Below are 20,467 nucleotides of genomic sequence, written 5' to 3'. Positions count from 1 at the left end.
CTCTTGTTACCATATTAAATAATATAAAAGACCTTTACTCTTTACAAGGTGAGCTATCTTGGCTGTGTTTTAGTAGACTAATATTTGGTAAAACAGTCACATTTCAATTATTATAAATTATATATGTGTATAGATTATTACTATTTACAAACAAGTTCTCAAACTTTTCATAAAATGTAGAACAGTAAATAAAAAATAAAGCACATAGTTATCTCTTCTAGCTATGACCTTTGTACTTGTTGCAGCTTGTCTTAGCTTTCTAAACCTAGCATATGGAGGATGTAAAATGAAAAATCTTTTTTAGGTCCTATATATACATTTGAATAACTATTTTATGATTATTTCATTGATAGCACATAATTCAATTATAATTTATTAAGTTTAATACCTAAGATGTATTTATATCTAAAATATACAAAATGTAAAACAGACTAAAGACTCAACTCACCAGGATGAAGGATAGTCTTGAAAGAAAAAAAGGATGACATTATATTTGAAAATGGTTAGGAAAATCACTGAGGAAACACTTTAAGCTTCCAACTGGTTATTCCATACCGTATATAAAAGTAAGTATATATGAGAGACTGTTTCCAAAAATGGAAAGAGGTGGCTGGGGGCCACTGTATTTTATTCACTAAATATAATGATAATTCAGCAAATAAGCTGGAATATCAAATAAAAATTATTTTTTTCATTGATATCAGTAATTGGAGTTCCTAATTCATACAAAAATAAAGACTTTGTATTTTGACATCTCAAATATCTTATTTGGATCAATGGTGCATTCAACATATCCTTTAGCACACACAAAGTAATGTTTAGGCATGTTTATATAATATTTACATTTAAATTAAGGAATTAAATAATGTGTAATATGAAAATTTAAATTATAATTTACAGTTTGATGCCAAACTTAAGGAGATAATTCATAAAATAGTAGTTCAATAAAATTCTGAATGCAAATCAACAAACACATTGACATGGCTCTTTGACCTGTAACCTGTCTGGAAAAAGTTAATTATATTATTATTTACTACTGAAAATATCTAGCTTTGTTCAGGTTATTAAGTGGATTTTTGCTTGATGACTATGTCAGTGTGTGTATTCTGAAACCATTTTAACATAAAAGTAAAACCATATATTTTTGTTGCTTCTTTATGGGATGTGGCCTGTTTGTAAAGGTAGCCTTCCCTCTGACTTGTCCTCCATTTTTAAACTTCTATAATAAAAACAAATAACTAAAAAAATACCTTTATAATTAACAGAGTCCCAAAATTAGAAAACAACAAATATTTTTTTCAATTTTGTAGTTTACACATTTCATTTTATACTTTCAGTACATAGCCTCTTATCTATATTTTGTTATATACTGTCATTGCTAAGCAAAACAATATAAAAGCAACTGTTGGAATGTATTGTTTCCAAAATGCACTGGCTTTTACAAATAGTAGAGATTGTTATGCAAAGTACCACTTTTTTTCTTTTCTTTTTTTTTGTTGGACTGCCTCAATTAAAAGAAATGCATGCACATGTGTCTGTCTGTTGATTTGCTAGTAGGAGAATAATTAAGTAACTGAATTTTATGTTTTAGACAATAACATATGCCTGGCATAGTTTCATCAATACAGTATGATCAAAATAACTTAAGCAGTAAAAGAATTTAAATTTATAGTCTTAAAATACAAGGTAAGTTTTCATTAAATATAGACAAACTCGTTAATTAGAGTAAAAAAATGTGGTAAATTTGTTTCCATATCACAATTTTTTTACATTTTAGTTCAAATATATCTTTAATTTTTAATCAATCATAGAATACTTGCTTTTAATTAAGAGAAAGGCAAATTACTTAAATTACATAATAAGTTGCTATGACCTCAGTGTGTCTGACTAAGAGACAGAGACATGCACGCAGTGTTTTGTGGCATTAAATTTTACCTATTTTAAAGTAGTCTAAAAAGATTCTTATTTTGACATTTTAGTTACTTTTATTATAATAAATAAAGAATAAGCATGAAAAACAAGAAATAAAATATTTACCCAATCTTCTTATTTTTAATACTAATGTTAGCAATGTGCTAAACAATTTTTATCTAATCAATTAATGCATCAAGGAATTTAGACTAATGACATGCAGAAAAGTAGATAATTTTCTCTATCCCAGCTTTTCTAGCTTTTTTAATTACGGGACAAGAGATGTTACAAATTCATCTAAGCTAGCCATTAACTTTCTCATGAGATTGTAGCTTGTATTCTGGGGGAAAATTAATATTTTATGTTCAGAACACAGTTCAGTGAGAAATTTTAACAAATCCTGAAAGATGTCACAGAAGGGGTCTGATTTTCTATTTGGTAGCTTTGTAACCAAACACAACTGAAAGGTTTAAAAATTATGGTTTGACTGAGCAATGATGATTTTATAGTGAGTAATCTACATTTAATTTTACACTTTCTCAAGTAGGGTGGAAAAATAAAATAGATGCCTAGTGAAAGTATGTCACATGTGTTACATCAGGAGAAATTCAGAATTTCTTTGTAATATTGCCTCATAGAACTTAAAACTTGTATGCTATTAAAATATGGGTTATTAGCTACAATTTTATGCTATACTGATTGATATAACATAAATAAAAAGTAGTTTAATATAATTTTGAAGGTAAAACACAATTTTTTTGTTGTGTATTAAAGGATATTCATAGCAAGAAGGTTAAATGATACCCTACATGCTTATTTACTCATGGGCAATTTGGCAGAGGATTAGAAGAAGTTTTATTGATTGTAACTAGCTGTAAAAAACTGTAGAGTGCAGCAGATTAAAATAAGAAAATGCCAGAAAAAATGAACCCAACTTTCTTCTGTATTCTATCATTCTCAGAAACTTTGTCAGATTGGGAATAAAAAGAAATTGCTGACAGAAAATAGGAATCTAACTCCTTATAAATTAAGGTTTGTATTTCCTCAGATGATAAAGACAAACTCATTGCCTGGGTCATCATACAGGAAATGTTGTCTACCATAACAGGAATTTCCCTTGTTGATACAACAGATTACCAAATCATTCTAGCTTAACATATAATTTGATAACAATAAACAAATGCAAAAAAAAAAGAAACAATTAAAGAAAACTATTGAAAAAGGTACTGAAATGTCAATTAAGTACTAATGTAAATGATATTCACAAATAAAACAAAAAACACACACATAAACAGAGCTGTGCCAATCGAGAAAGTAAGAATTAAGTGAGAACATTACAGGGAGTTAGCTGCAGCAATATAGGTGCTGCAATACTATTGGTGGAGAGTGATCATGCTACATGTTCAAAAGTGGTGTGAAATTTGTTGAGCCTATAGACTGGTGCACCGAGCGTTAAAATGTTTTAACAATATTTAAGGGGCAGAAAGAAGATCAAGATAGCTTTGTGCGAGAAAATACAAGATTGTATCAGAAATGTCATTATCCTTATCGATGGTGGTAACAGGTTTTAAGTATTCAGTTATCAATTTATTTGATTAACAGAAGATCAGTAGGAGATTACAACATATTTAAAAATAAAAGTGATGAGGGCTACAAAGTATATTTATTTAACATTAGCAATTCAACAGCTGAGTAGACAATGACCTGATTCTTTTTACACACACACACACAAAGTAGTAAAATATTTTTAGCTTAAAAAGTATTTTGCAAAATGTACAAATGGTGACTTCCATAATAAGTATATCATATTAAACCAAAGGAAAATGAAAAACTTAAAAAAATATAAAAAAGCAAGTTTAATACTTAGTAAATATGATGCAATAGTGAAAAATTGATGATGTTCTCATACATATGTTTCTATTTTTGCTTGTATGGGGAGAAAGAGGGATCATAATAATCAATTAATTGCTTAGCATATACCACTAATCGCTCAGTTCTACTTTTAATCGTCAATGGAAATACCTCAACCCATTTTGTACGAGGGCTGTTCAAAAAATACGAGGACCGTTTGAATTGCGCGGCTCCAGTTGGTTCCAGGGGAATCCGCTTGGTGTCGCTAGGTTCGCACAGATCAGCTGATTACAACGCCATTTCCCGATTGAAGATATCTTCATTTGTGTATTAGCTACGCGGTTTTAAGTGAAGTGCGATTTTTTTCGTTTGGCGGATTTCAGAATGAATGACCTGAAGGAGCAACGACTTGCTGTGAAATTTTGTGTTAAACTTGGAAAATCTGCGACTGAAACTTTTACTATGCTTAACACGGCTTACGGTGATGTTGCTATGAATCATACGGCATGTTTCAAGTGGCATGAACGTTTTAAGGATGGTCAGTCCATTGAAGATGATGAGCGTCCTGGACGTCCTTCCATGTCAACTGACGACCCACACGTCGACAAAATCAACACCCTGGTGCGGGCAAATTGACATCTGACTGTCAGGGAGCTTGCTGAAGTGAAGAGTGTGGGATATCAGTTGGATCTTGTTACGAGATTTTGACCGAAAAATTGAAGATGCACCGTGTTGCTGCGAAATTCAGCCCTCAGAACTCGTGAGTTTTTGGCCAAACACTCGATCACTGTTCTTCCCCACCCCCCCTACTCACCTGACCTTGCTCCTTGCGATTTTTTCTTGTTCCCCAAACGCAAAAGACCCTTGAAAGGAAGAAGATTTGAGACGATTCCCGAGATTAAGGCAAATGCGACGAAGGAGCTGGAGGACATTACAAAAGAAGCGTACCAGGACTGTTTCAACAAGTGGAAACACCATTGGGATAAGTGTGTGTGTTGGGGAGGAGAGTACTTTGAAGGGGTCTCAGACCTGTAACTTCTAAATAAAGTACATTTTGTTTTATGACGTCAGTCCGCGTATTTTTTGAACAGCCCTCGTATAATAGTTGAAAAATACAATTAGGCAACAATATTCTTTAGATGTTGGTGGTAAAGAACCCACAGAAATACTTACCAACATATTCCACAGAATGTCTATCACTATGTAATGTATTATATACTATAATTGTAGAATTACCAGCAGAACATTTGTAGAAGAGAGAAGTAAATAGATTTGCTACGTAGTGATTTTGGTTGTTTAATAAATCATAAGCTCACCACAAGAATCAAAGTTACATTCCAGAATGTGCCATAAACATAATATCATGTATTGGAAATGTCTGTATTTTAGATTTGGTGACATATACAAGTTATTACTGCTTACTTATCAAAACATATAGTCAGCATAATATCATACAGCAGCAATGAGAGGGATATCAAAATACAAATTTCTGAAAACAAATTACAGAATACTTCACACATAATAAAACTTAAGGAAATAATAATAACTGATCTTGAAATTACCAATAAAAAATTCATAGACACACATACCTCTCAGTGGTGCCATCTATACCAAAAAGAAGTTTCAGTGCCACAATCACATAGGCAACAGCCCGAGCCTCAAATGGGGGAATTGATAGGCTTTCAAGATTATGCCTTTCATCTGCCTTAACTTTTAGTGCAACATCACTGAAATCCCATTGCAAGTGTGGTGGGAAAATGTCTAACAAACACTTTACTAACAACAGTATCTCTGCTGTAAAATGAAAGAAATAATTCATCATATTAGAATAGTAATATGTCTATCAGTCTTACAATTTTTAATGTGCATTTAAAAGTAGTTCATACAGCTATCAACATTAAATGATTGTGAAAGTCATATACATTTATCAGACTGGTATACATATCTGTTTTTTATGAAATAACAATCATTAGTACAAAGTCAATACAACAACAGAAGCATTTTCACAAACTAGCCCATGTATGCAAGTTTCTTAGTGTAAGATAACAGTAATTTTACAAACATATTTTATTATGAATGTCTTCAATTGAAGTTATTATCAAAGGAAAGCTCTGATGGAAATATTAAGAACTTATTACATATAATAAGTACTAATATTGTTTTTATTAAATTATTATACAATAATTACAACTTAATTTTATATCACGTTTTACCTGCTAATTAGCTCATATTCATAAAAGGATTGTTCTTATTGCATGGGTACTATAAGTACTTTTTAACTTAATGTTATGACTAGGTGTAATAGCTCTAAGCTAAATATTATAACACTCTTCCAGCATACATATGCGCATACGTGTGTGTGTGTGTATCTATATGCTGCATATAGTGATGTACCTTCAAACTTCTTTGACAAGAGTACGAGACATATTATTGTGGGAAAATAAAAGATAAATTGGAAATTGACTTTTGGTTTACTATACTTTACTATACTTATCCATTAGACAAATATTTGGAATTTAAACAATGTGTAATGAACAAAAGTATTAGCTCTTGTCATACATAGCTTTCTGCACACTCATGTGTCAGCTTTAATGGATGTATAAACATGTTATTCTTGTCTCAACATTGATGGATTTTTAGACCTGATATTCCATTCTCAACATTAATGACTGTATAGACAATACTATTAATAAACCCTTTACTACTGGCACATTTCTATCACCGTATGCCTCCAATTTGACAAAAGGTCCTCTGTGTACTTGTAGCCCATTCCTGTTTGGCAAAATGATCACAAGATTGATCTATTGTTTGTGACATATGGTTTTGTATTTGGTTCATGGTTCTTCCAACAATGGTAACTAACATAGTACTGTTGGATTTTATCAATAACCTGTTACATACTCACACATTTGAATGACTGGATACTTTAGGTTAACTTGTTATGCTTTTTATGGAATTGAAATTTACTCAAATATTTTGTTTTATATTATGCTAACCTTCTCAAATGTTATATTAAGTTCAAAAACATTGGTAAAAAGATTACTTTTAAATTCTTACTGAAGGGGGTGATACACAAAATTTGAAATTGCTGGAATATGCATCTTATATTAAAAAAAAACAAAAAAAAACCAGCCAGGCTACACTATTCACCCAATACATACAAAATATATATTTCAGTATCTACATACACAATAGCAGATCAGACTAGATATGAAAATTATATATATCACTTACATGGCAGGTTCAGTTCCTTCAGGTGACGTGCAACAATTGGTTCCAACTGTTGAGGTGGAATTGTAGACACACCCAAGTAGTGTGCCAGCTTCCCTGTTTCTAGGTCAATATAACTTGGATAAGGTAACTCTTGCTACAAAATAAAATATGTTTACAAATTATTTCTATCCATCAAACACAAAAGAATCTCAGCAACAATTATTAGAATTTTGGTGTTCAGTTAATGACTGAAGACAAAAAATTATAAAAATGATGACGATAAAATCAAGAAAACTTTATGAATAACCAACATCTTGACTTCCCCCTTATCTTAAGGGTTAAGTGTCTACTGTTGTTGTATCCATGGTTCAAAAGATGCAGTGCAGGGGTGGAAAGTTTATACCGTCCAATACCTGATGCAAAAAAGTTTTCACTGTTATACCTTATCTGTAAGACAAGCGTTTTATTTTAAAAAAAATCATTTTGAAATAATTGTTTCATTTCAATAAAAATACTAAAACAGCAGTGTTGCACTTGAAATTTATACTGCACAAGTAAAAATAATAAACAAATATACTCTATCCAAGAAATACCAATGTAAGTAAAATATAATAACACAGGTTATGCTTTTAACAATTTCTTCAAATCTGAATTTTCAACCATCAAGCCTAATTTTATCACACTGTATCAAAATAGTTAATTCTATATTTAACATTATTCAGATTAATTAAGGTAACAAGTAAACATTAATACATTACTTACTGTGTTTAATGCCTAACATCTAAACACCACACACATGTATAGTGGTAAATGGGATAGTGGATATCTGATAGTTGTGTCTTAATTTCATGCATTATTGATTATTTAGAAACAATGAAAGTTTTATTCACTTATCAATCAGCAGTCACTATAATGCAAAATTTTTCATATAAGTGTATTTATAGCAACACTGAATCCTTAAATGTTGTATCTGTAAGTTATTCAAATGCTTTGTAATTAACCAAGAGAATTCAATCATGACTATTTCACAACAGAAACAAGTGTTTAAAAATGCTGAGTCCACGATGAAGAAAACAAAATGGAACTAAACACTTGATGGCAGTAACACCACTGACTGTCAGTTGCCATTAAATTAGTGGTAGATAATTTCTGTTGAGGTATGATAAGAGCTCAGGAGGTATCATGGGTAGATGAATTTGTAATCTAGGCAATTCAGAAACCAAATAGATTTTCGTTTTTGTTGTTGAAAGCAGGGGTTTCTAATTTATGCTGCCTGGTGGCTGGGACAATAAGATTTGTACCAGGACAACATGTTTTCCATTTCACTTTGTCCACTGGGCAAGTAATTTTTTTCTTTGAATTTTATTTTTGTTGACCTTATTCTCAATATATATGAACAAACATGAGATAAAACCTTAGCAAATAAATCACATTTTTAATATAAATTTTCATTTTTTTAATTTTAAAAGAAAATTTTCTGTACTTAAAGAGACAAACTAGAAGGTCAGATTCATGACACATCCACCTATCATATCCTCTCTCTTTCACAAATTACCAACAGTTCTCTGTGATATTTTATACTATATTATTTATAACCAATAAAAAGTCAATGGTTTTGGTCTATGGATTTAAAGCTTTTATGCCATAGTTGGAAAACCAGTTGTGATAGTTATACAACATTGTTTTGTTTGTGCATAACATTATTTTTTGTAATATTTAAACATAAAATAAATGAAAATTACTTAGCATACTAGTACCTTCAGTAAAAACAAAAATACACATAAATTTCATTAGCATAGCAAAAAAAGGAGGGGGAGATCAAGTACTATATTTTTGTTTTCTCTGTATATTTTTAATTTATTGTTATAAAAGTACCTTAATTGTAAAAATTAGAACATTATTGAGTTAAATAAGGTAAGATAATAAAAAAAAATCATACTATAATGGATGTATCATGTTTGCTAGTATGTATGCACATAAAAACTCCTGCATCATCTATTGAATAGCACCAAACACAATTTCAGTATCCACGATTCAGATAATTAGCAAAATAACTGTGGTATATGCAACAACTATTTCTTTATAACAGAACATAATTTTAAACAAAAGTACTCTCTTCACAACAGGATCACAACTTTCACTAGTTTGATTATGTCTTTACTGAAGTAATTTTTAAAATTAGCACTGAAAAACAGGAGTTCTTAAAACACAATTGTTTTTTTCAATAAACGGTCCCACTTTGAATATAAAAAATACAGTTTCTCTCAGTAAAAAATTATGAAAATTTTGAACTCTGTACATTAAATCATTTTGATGCAATGAATTGCACATGACTAAAGAGCCCAATCCAAACACTTTTCCCATATAGCATCTCCCAAATATATAAATAAATCGTTTTATTGAAAATATTTACACTTCCTAAACTGTATTCAATGATGTACAAATATTATGAGTAGTAATTATTATCACAACCAGTAGTCACCCTACAGAGGTGGTGTTTCGGTTAGTAATAATTTCCTATGAGTTATGTTTAAAAGAAGCTCATCTGTTACGACATTTAATATGGTAACTTAAGCTATTTGTTCAGTGAGGAATCTGCAACTTATATGGCAGGATTATTACCAAGATATGGTTCAAAGGGTAATAAAACAATACAATCAAGTAGAATCCTTAAACTATTTAGGATAAACAAATATTTCCTATTACAATTTGCAGTTATCCTAGAAAAAAAAAGGTAATTTAATCTTATTTAAATATTCTTTTATGTTAGTTACAAGCTGGTCAATCCATTTGATTCCATATATAGTTATGGTAGAGAAAATAACAGATAAAATATTGTCTTACTGAAAAAAAGTTTGATATCTATTTAGAAAGTTTTAGAGATTACACAAATGAAATCTGAAAATTTTCAAATAGAAGTATATTTAATCCTAACATGAAAATCATTTTGTATTTGGAGCATATATAGTCAATGACAAATCTTTTGTAAAGTGGTTAATTAAAACGATGATCTTTTGTGTACAAAATACTTAATGTTTACTGACATGTTGCTAAATTTTATGAAAATACGTGCACCATATTAAACGTTATACAGAAACTAAGATGATTAGTTTGGAGTTACAAGGACAATGTGATCCACTGGTTTTTTTATGGAAATAGTTAAAGAATTTATCACTTGTTTTTAGAGTAAATAGAGTTTGACCAATAAAAATTAACCTACTGTCTGTACAGTAAATAAAAGGTCAGACACTGTATTGATCATGCTATGCCTACATATATTACAGAAAAATCAGAAAAACAATCTGAATGAAGTCAAAATGGAACACAGTATACAGTTCTGCATCAAATTAAAAATTGATCAAAATAAACATCTTTGCTATGTAACTTATATATATCTAAGGTAAAGAAACCAATTTGAATATAAACAGAAAAGTACAATGAGTTTCAACCAAGTTGCATGCAATGCAGACATTTAATATTTTCTATCCATTGCTGAACTGCATTTAAAAGAATGCTCACTCATACTTCACTACTCAGAAACTACCATTTAAAATTCATTCAAAGTTTCTTTCACTGCCATCTGCCTATTTTAAGCCAATCAAGATATGCACATTACACACATTGAAAGAAATGTGGAAGTGCAGTACTCAGGAACGTAGATCCGGGGAGGGGGGGATGATTGTATGCATCAGTCAGTAGGCCTAAGTATACATGCAAGTATCATGGCAACAAGATTACTCTGTGACTGCATGTTTACAGCTTTCAGGTTCACGTAATCAGAGATTACCAATTTGCAAATCGAACAGTCCACATAAGTGGTTGCAAACATCCTGCAGTGGTATGTGGTAATAACTAGCAGTTTTGTAGAAAGATGAGTAGAATTTCTGAAGTTTTATATGTTTAATTTCAAAGAGTTTAAATTATTATATTACAGTATGAATGCCATCTATACATGTACATTTAGCTCTGTAAGTGTATAAAATAAATTATTATCATACAATGGTATGAAAGTCCTTTATACATACATGTTTAGATGCATAAGAGTATAATATACACAATTGTTGTATTATGGTATGAAAGTCCTCTATATGGACATAAAGCATCACAGTGATGTTGTTTTATCATCATAAATAAGCATTTGGAAGAAAACTTTAAAAATATTTGGTAAACTAATTGAAATGCAGAAGGTTTAAAAATGTTAGTTTCTAACTTTTCAATGGGCAAATGAAAAGAATTCTCTAGCAGTTTTTTGTAAATTTAATTTAGCTTTAATTTCATTGGCAAAAATCTAACTTTAAGGATGGCAATAAATTTTAAAGTAAACTTGGAAATAAAGCTTAGAGTATTATTTTATAACAGGTAAAGCAATCTAAATGTGGATATGCAAAACTTCATAATATTTTTATTTTTACACTTTAAAAGTTGTGATAATCAGAATATTTATTTGATGGATTAATTTGTTAAATTCCATTTTACTTATTTTGTTTGTCCCTATGATAACATTCCTTTGACTAAAATGAAAAATTACTGCTAATAATTGGACACAGTTTATTATACTATATTATTTATTTAATGTCACTAGTACTTTCATCAATAGTGACTATTATACTAGTTAATATATCACATGTCATTACTTGTTATTTGTTTATCATCATGCTTTTCTTTGAAAGATTGCTTCCATTATTAAATTAAAATATGCATTTAAGACCAACCTATATCTCATCAATTGATCAAATCTCACGAGATAAAGATACAGCCAAAAATATTGTTAACAGTCAGTGCCAGATTTAGAAGGGGTGCATCTCCTACTATTGCATAGGAGCCTCAAGCATCAAGGAACCACAAACCCCAAAGATGAAAACCTCTCAGAGGGACTTAATCTGGCCTTGTTAACAGTGATGGTATCCAAATGATGAAAAATGCATTTTAATCTTTATAAGTATAAACATTAAAAAAATATTTAATTAGCTATAGTGATGGTCAAGTTGAACACTGCTTTAAGTACACAGCTTACTCTTATCAGAAGTTATTATTTATTATCTTTTCAATAATTCTACATTTTCCATAAATATAAACTATTTTTTATAAACCAATAAACAATTTCAAGTAGGACTGGCCAAATGAAAAATGATTCAATACATAGCTATAATGTGGTTGTACTGAGAATACAGTGAATGCTATGAAGAATTCACTGAATCTGAACAAAATTTCTGTAACAATTTTTCAACACTCACAATCTGAAAAGCAGGAATATCAATAGCTTGGAGTTTCATGGATGGAGGAAGACAGTTGCCTGCATCTAAAAGTGGTAGAATACCAACTTTACACCATCTATTAGCAATATAAACATTTTAAACAATTAAATATTTTATAAAAACAATACAATAGTTCATAAACTATTATGACAACCGAAATGTTTTAACTTTAGACATCTTTAGTTATTTTAGCTTTTATATTAGAGAGAACACTTTAATAATAAAACAATTAAAAAAATATTTTTTTTATAATGATCATCTCTATACCTTTTGCCAGTCTACTACTTTCCACAATGTTCTTTTCTATTCTTTATATTATAGTAATTTTACTGAACTGAAAAGCAAATATATTCAGTTACATGACAATTCATTATGATAAAGAGCCATACTGAACTACTTTTTAAATAAAGACTAGGGGAGTAGGTGAGAAGGACTTCAGCAATACAATTGGTTACTAACTGAGATATGTGTTTGTATGTTACAAAAACAGTCAAAGTGATGTTATATATTACATTATGTTATAGTACAGGGGTGGGCAACTCCCTGGCTGCTGGCCAGCATGAGTTTAGGAATCAACTTTTTCCATCATTTATTTTTTATCACAAATTTGATAATCAGCAACTGCACTGCTTCATGTCATCATTAATGTTGTGTGCTTTATCAGTGTCACAGACTCCACCCATTTTGTAATGTCAGTCTGGTCTAGATGTTTGTTATTGAGTGTGCACTGTTTTGCATGCACTTGCAAACATAATTTTACTGTGCAACTTTCAAGTGTTTAAATATATTTTGCTTTCAATTCCATAATATGGATAAATAGATAATTTCAAAACAAAAGAATCCAGGTGATGGTGAACATTCAGAAAATAAAGACAATTTAATTGATAATGGCATTACCACCAAAAAGAGAATGGCATGTGACAAGTAAAACATGAAACAAGAATTTAATAAAATTTAGGAGTTGAAATTTGCAGTGATTGAAGCAGATAATAATTAGTGTGTCTTTGTGTTACAAAGTTTTTAGGAATAATAAAATACACAACCTTAAGTAACACTCTAACAATTTTCACAACAAATTTGATGTAAAATTTCCAGTTGGTAGCAAAAATCGTATGAGCACAACTTCATGAACAAAAGGGAGGCATAAAAAGACTTTTATCATCAATAGAACAAGTTACATTAGCTAGCTTATTATAAAGTAGCTTGGATTCTAGCTCAAAAAAAAAAAAGAAATCATTTCCTGATATTGAACTAGTAAAATAAATATTGATTGTGGTCATTGAAACTCTGTTCGAGAATTATGATTAAAAATAAAAGATGATATTCTTCAAAAAAGTAAATAATCTGCAATTAAGTAGAAGAACAATTGTCTGCAGAATGTTAGAGTTAGCAAAATACACATGAAAATCAGTTGCTTGAACAACTAAAAGACTGTTTGTATCCTTCTTTAGCACTAGATGGCCCAACAGATGTTTGTGACACTGCACATTTGATATTTTGGGTTTGAAATGTAATTTCAGGTCTTCAAGTGAGGGAAGAAATGCTTGGCCTTTGTGGATTGAGATTGAACATGTGGATAAAACATTGAAAAATTTCTTGAAGTGTCAAAAAATTCAATCTGGATTTTAATAAACTTGTTTCTGTCGCAACAGACGGTACCTCTCACCATGACTGGGATTTGTTTCTCTTTTGAAGCAGCATTTAATTGAAATCCATGTTGCCATCTTTCCATTGCATTTTGCATCAGGAAAATTTATGTGCTTAGATGTCTGAAATTGATGAATTAATAAACTTGATGGACATTGTTGTAAAAATTGTGAATAATATTAGAAGTGGAAGCTCTTTCATCCATTGACAGTTTGTTGAGTCTTTGATGAAAGGCAGCGACTGTACTTTCAACGATCTTACTGATTTTGCAAATGTAAGATGGTTAAGTAGAGGAAAATCTTGAAATGATTTACTTCCTTATTTCCTCAAATAAGAGTACCTTGTTGAAAAAGTTAAGATTGAAAATTTCCCTGAAGTTGAAACTTTGTCATGGCAATGTGATTTGCACTTTCTGTGCAACATGATGGCTCACTTAAATAATTAGAATATGAAGCTTCAGAGAAGAGGTAAAATAATAAGCAAGCAATCACAGTCTATTCAAAAATTTCAATTAAAACTAAACCTTGTTGCAGAACAATTACAAAATGATGATTTGACACATTTTTGCAAAGTTGAATAGTTTTTGAGAAGATAATAAGAACTATGATTTCTCTGATGCTAAAGTTGATCTCTATGTAAACTGGATGAAAAATCCATCTCAAAAATTTGAATCATGTTTCTCTGAACTTAAAAATTTGAAATTGATATTTGAATTTTGCATGATCCATTTTAATTTGATTTAGGAAATTTCAGTAAGGAAATTACATCTTTTTTGTCTTTGTATAAGTGTGGATCTGAATACAAAATGCTTACCCTGCAAAGTGTAAAAATATAAAAGGTAAACAAAAGTGTTCTATCAAAGAGATGTAGCTCACTATTCTGATAAATGAGAACCTTCCAAATTTAAAGATAGCAATTTCAAAATTATTTTCCACGTATGGATCCACATGGATGCATAATTCAACATTTTCTATGTTGGATTTTCTCAAGTCCAGATACAGGTCTCGGCTTACTGACATAAATTTAGAGGCAAAGCTAAGATATTCATTGAGCATAGATATTAAGCCAAATTTCAAGAAAACCCCAATCAAATTTCACACTGAAGATTAGTTGAAATGCAATTATTTTGATTAAACTAACATCTTTCAATTTTTTTTATAGTGTGGCCAACATTGTTTTCATTAGATACAGTTGTTGCCACTATGAAAAATAAGTTGCCCACCCTTGTTATAGTATATGTGTCACAGAAAACAATTTAAAGTAAGACTGGTGATAAAAGCTTTTAACTCTCTCACTACAAGCTCAGTACCAGGGACCTATCTTGTAACCATTTTGTACTTGTTATAGTTTTCATACTATAACTTTTAATACAGCAATAGTATCTTCACAACTTTAAGCATATTATCATTAATCATTACAAGGCTTTCATACATAAAATTTCAGGTTTTTTTACAATTAAGTTTTAAGATTTTAAGTAATGATTTCTTCATGCATTTTTTTCTTTTAGAATATTGATTAAGCAACAACCAAAGTTATTTTTATTTTAAGATTAAAAACACTCTGATGTCTCAGAAATTCATCAAATTTTACATACAATATCTGTATAACCCCCTAATTACCTCCAGATAATCAATGTAAAAATTATATATATTTTGTTATTTTCACAACTGTATCTCTGTAAGTGTTTGGTAAATTCAACCAATCTTGTAATAACCATAAAAAAGGAGGGAAGGAGAATAGATATAAACTATGTTTTTCATTGTACAATTACCACAAATTATAACATATCACTCAAAATGTTTATTCTAATTAGTTAATTCTCATAATATTTTACATATATAAAAATCTTATAATTTTCCTATACTGAAATTGTATTTCTGACAGGTACTCCCCTCCACTCACGAAAAAACTATTCTCGTTTTTTTTTTTTTATGCATGTCACAATCCTTCTGGACTCTCCTACTAGAATTAGATGATTCCAATATGTTTCTCATGCAAATTATCATGTGCCACTTCTTTACAAATAGGAGCATAGTACACTCATGTGATACACATGACTTGCTCTATGTGCTTCTACCAAACTATAACTTTGAAGTTTTCCAGATGATGGATTCTCTAGAAATGAGTGGGAAGGAAGGGTGAGTGGAGGGTAGTAGCTGTTGAAAATACACTTTCAGTATAGGAAAATTACAACTTCCGACATGATACTTCCCTCTATTCACAATATTAGATAGAATCTTACACTGGTGAGAAGAAAGTGTTAGTGCAAAGGAAGAACATAAGTACCCCTTGAAAGCATTCAAATGATACTTTCATAGATGAGAAAGTCAGGGCTAAAGACCCAAAGAGGGAAACTGCACCACTTCTGATCCAGGTATACTCTTTGTCCATTTGTGTAATGTGTAAGAAATCAGAGCAGAAAATAAGAGAAGCACAAATACAGGGAATGCAGTAGGAAAGTGATCCTAAATGTAGAAATATAGAGCAACTCAATCCCACAATAAGAAAAGTTAGTAAATCAGGATACATCCTGTGGTGTGGACTGGCTAAGATGAGGCAAACTATATTCAATAAGTCAACTACACCCAAAACCTCCTTGCAGGGTACTAACATCAATGTGATGGTATGATAACAACCATACCTTCTTCACCTCAAATCCAAAACCTGGAGAATTAAAAACCACTCAAAGTCCTGAATATTATGATACAAAATTAGCTCTGAAGTTTCAAGCCACGAATCTGACATACAGTATCTAAAGGAAGTACATCACATGCAATCAGCTCCCATGACAGTGAAACAGGTTGGAACCATCCAATAAACAACAACATACATGTTACAGGAGAGAATGAAAGAGAACCAAGTATAGAGCTGAAACAATCTCACATATCCCTGATGTGAGTACACAGAGGATAAATTGAGGGAGGAAGAGAGACAATCTGAAATCCAAAACAGCCTGCAGGGTACTGATATTCACAAGAGGGTAGGATGACATTCTGACATCTCACCCATTCTACGGTTAATAGTAAACTAAAGGATATTACATCACTTACACTGGTAGAACACCACCACCCTACTCTGAACTAAATGATTATAGCTATCTTATGTGAAATCCATCAAGCATGGTGCCTCTATGGTTGACCACCCCAGCAGCTTGGAACTGATAAGTGATGAGGACTCTTGAATTCCACTAGAAGAAAGAGGAGGCCAAGAATGTGTTGAAAAGCCCAAAAGAATGTCAACACCCAAGATAGTGCAATAGATGATCAAAACCCTATTTAGAAATGCAGAGAATACCAATTTTTATAATTTTTTTTTATTGAGAGATGGTAGGGATGGACAGTTCTCCCCTTCTGCTTTACCCATATAATAACATGGGTGGTATAGTCTGGAATAGACCAATTTATAGAGCAAATAATGCAAAGTTATTTACCTACAAACAATCTTATGAAACACTCCATCTCAAAGGTGAGCATGCAAAGCCATGGAAAGAAAAGCACCTGTGAACATGGCATACAGTGGAGATTTTGTGTTAAAGAATAACTGATCAAACACCACTTGCTACAGAGTGAGATTCATGAAAGTATGAATGGGCTTCTGAAAGAAAAAGCACTGATAAAGACTTGTCCATTGTCAGAGTCATACTGAAGTCTAACATGTGGAAGATGAAAACCCAATGAAACCAAAACTGCAACATGATGTAAATAAAGGGAAATGAATGTGTGCAAGTTTTGGTCCATATGAATGATTGTAGGACTTCCTCCAAAGGCTGATGAAGACAAGTGAAGAAAAAGGCAAGTTGTCAGATTTGATGGAAGGTAACAAGGAAAAAAAAGTATGGGGAGAAGGATACAAAGAGGAATAAGCCAACAGGAGGAAATAATGAACTCAAATGGTGAGGGTACAAAGAGAGAGATTTCTGGACAAGGAGGGTTACCATGGGATAAATAGACAAGAATGGGAACCACGAAAGGAAGTAATGCTGACAATATAACAATGAAGTGCATGCACAGGACACAAGTCTATATGGACTGAAATGAGTGTAGAAATGAGAAACAGAAGATAACGGAAATAACTGAAAAGGAGGAGTTACCTTCACAAGCCACCAAGGACTGGGGAAGAAAGAAATGATCCAAATAAAGGAAAAGGTAGATATGGTAGTAAAGTGCAAGTGCATGTTTAATGTCAATAGCAAACATACCACCAATGTCTACAGTTGAAAGGAGAAGAAAATACACCTTGAGGAATGGGTGAAATAAATAACACATGAAAATAGTTTCAAACAAAAATAAAGTAAGAGAATGGAGAACCTAATTAATATCCTAATCTGAAAGGACAAGTCACTGAATCCAGAAGAATAGATTGACATGGTAAAAACTGGTTAGAAAAAAACCTTGCTGTAAAGAGAAAAATGGCAGGTACGAGATAAAGCTGTCTGATAACCTGAAATTTAGAAAACTGAAGACCCTCAAAAAGCCATATAAGAAACTGAAAGATACCAATAACAATAAGACAAGCAGCAGGAAATCCCTGAGCTTGAGCTCAAGTTGAAAAGACCTTCCATTTTTGCTGATACACTTCCATGAAGGAAGAATGGATAAATTGAGCCAAATTAAAAGCAACATGATGGGAGAAATCAGATCTCATTGCCAATAACCAGACAGAAGTCAGGTGTGAAGATGGAGGACATAAAGTGCAAGATACAGAAACAGTAATTAGGGTTGATAAAAGAGGTTTGGTTTGTTTGTTTGCTGAATCATGTGCAAAGCTACATGAGGTCTATCTGCACTAGCTGTCCCTAATTTTGCAGTGTAAGGCTAAAGGGAAGGCAGCTGGCCATCACCACCTACCACCAATTCTTGGGCTACTCTTTTACCAATGAATAGTGGGATTGATTGTCACATTATAACACTCCCACAGCTGAAAGGGCAAACATGTTTGGTGTGCCGGGGATTTGAACCTGCAACCCTCAGATTACGAGTCAAATGACTAACCCACCTGGTCATGCAGGGTCTCGGGGGTTTGGTAATAAGGAAGGTGGTACTGGAGAGAATAATTGTAGTTAGAGTACACAAAGAAACCATGGTTGAGTCCAACAAAGAAAGGGAATTTTAGAATGTTGATATCTAAAGATCATTCATCAACAGATCAATAACCTGAAGCCTCCCAAGTATTCAACCTACATATCCCAGCCCTGAAGAGATTCATCTGTAAAGAGATGTAAATCTAGATGAGAAAGAGGAAATGGTACAACCATCAATGTGCATTTTATCCAACCACCAAAGTAGATAATCTACAAGGGAAGGAGGAAGAGTGATTGTAGCATTCAAGGAATCCAGAGCAAGGTTCCACTGATCATGTAGGGCCCACTGAAGGGAGTGCATGTATGCATGGCCTAGGGAAATTATTAGTGTCATAGGAAACCACATCTTCAAAAATGACAGAGTCTCATGTGTAGAAAGTGCAGTGAACTGACAATTCCATAGAACAGAAGAGAAGGTTGGGCATGACTGAGGTGAGTGTTAAAAAAAACATCTAAATATACAAGATACTGGAGTGTGATGCAAAAAGCACTTTTCAAATGTGATCAACCAGCCTACTACAGCAGCTTCAAGAAGTTGATGAAAATGAGTAACTGACTCCTGTTCAAAATGGGCCAGAAGTAGCCAGTCATCCATGCAGCAATGGAAACACAGCCCTAGGGCATAAAGAAGCAGAGAAAAAGCTCTCACCACCTGACAAAAGACACATGGAGCTGAAGACAGCCTGAAGAGCAGGGCACAAAAACTGACACACCACTACTCATTGGATAAACTCAAAATAAGGATAAAATTGTATAGAGATGGGAATATGTATATAAGCATTGGACATGTTCATCTTGGTCAACCATAGACCAGAAGAAAATGTATACCAAAAAAAATGAGGTAGGACTCCATGGAAGATGAACAAAACAACTGAGGCATGGCAGATCAATGACACATCTCCAGTTCCCAGTATTTTTTTTAAAAAAACCACAAACAAATGAGATTAAAACTCTAGTAAATTATGTGGAACAGGTTCAGTATCCTGTTGAATGAGGAGGTTTTGACCCACTTCTGATGGTTATTGGTATGTTATGGAATCCGGAAGAGAAAGGATGGAAGAAAGATCTTGAGACAAGGAAGGTGGGGAGAGAAATGGAACTGAGTCTTTCTGACAAAACCTCAAGAACCCAAACATCAGTAGTGAAAGGACACCATCAATGAACAAAGGCTGCAAGTTGAACTTCCACAAGGTCCGAACATGCTAGGTAATCACTGAAACTGTTGGTGGTGTATTGAGCATTGCTGACAAAAATCAACAAACAATGGATCCATGAGGAGGAACAGATAAGAGCTGGAAAGAACAAACTGCAATTAGTGCCACATTTAGCTCCAAATGATATAAATTGGCTACCAAATGTGAAAGGGCAGACTGCTGCTGAACAAGTGCCACTAAAAACTTCAAGGACTCCAGTCCAGGACCATATCAAAAATGAAACATCTTAAAAACAATGCCATATGCAAATCCCAGTTATTTTTCTTAAATTGTAGAACAGTAAATAAAGAAATATG

At 32.0% G+C, this 20,467-nt stretch overlaps 1 protein-coding gene across 2 annotated transcripts in view; it reads right to left on the bottom strand.

Moving 5' to 3' along the window:
- Positions 1 to 20,467, bottom strand: part of LOC143250485 (TATA box-binding protein-associated factor RNA polymerase I subunit B-like) — a 110,920-nt gene that overhangs the window by 23,890 nt on the left and 66,563 nt on the right. For both annotated transcript variants that reach the window (XM_076501085.1, XM_076501084.1), the window contains 3 exons: positions 12,210 to 12,306; positions 6,997 to 7,129; positions 5,352 to 5,556 (listed from right to left, as the gene is read on the bottom strand). In XM_076501085.1, coding sequence (XP_076357200.1) covers positions 5,352 to 5,556; positions 6,997 to 7,129; positions 12,210 to 12,306 — 435 coding nt within the window. The remainder of the gene's footprint in view (positions 1 to 5,351; positions 5,557 to 6,996; positions 7,130 to 12,209; positions 12,307 to 20,467) is intronic.

This window comes from Tachypleus tridentatus, chromosome 5, assembly GCF_004210375.1.
Source record: "Tachypleus tridentatus isolate NWPU-2018 chromosome 5, ASM421037v1, whole genome shotgun sequence".
Taxonomy (NCBI): Eukaryota; Metazoa; Arthropoda; class Merostomata; order Xiphosura; family Limulidae; genus Tachypleus; species Tachypleus tridentatus.
This window is presented reverse-complemented; position numbering and strand designations above follow the sequence as displayed.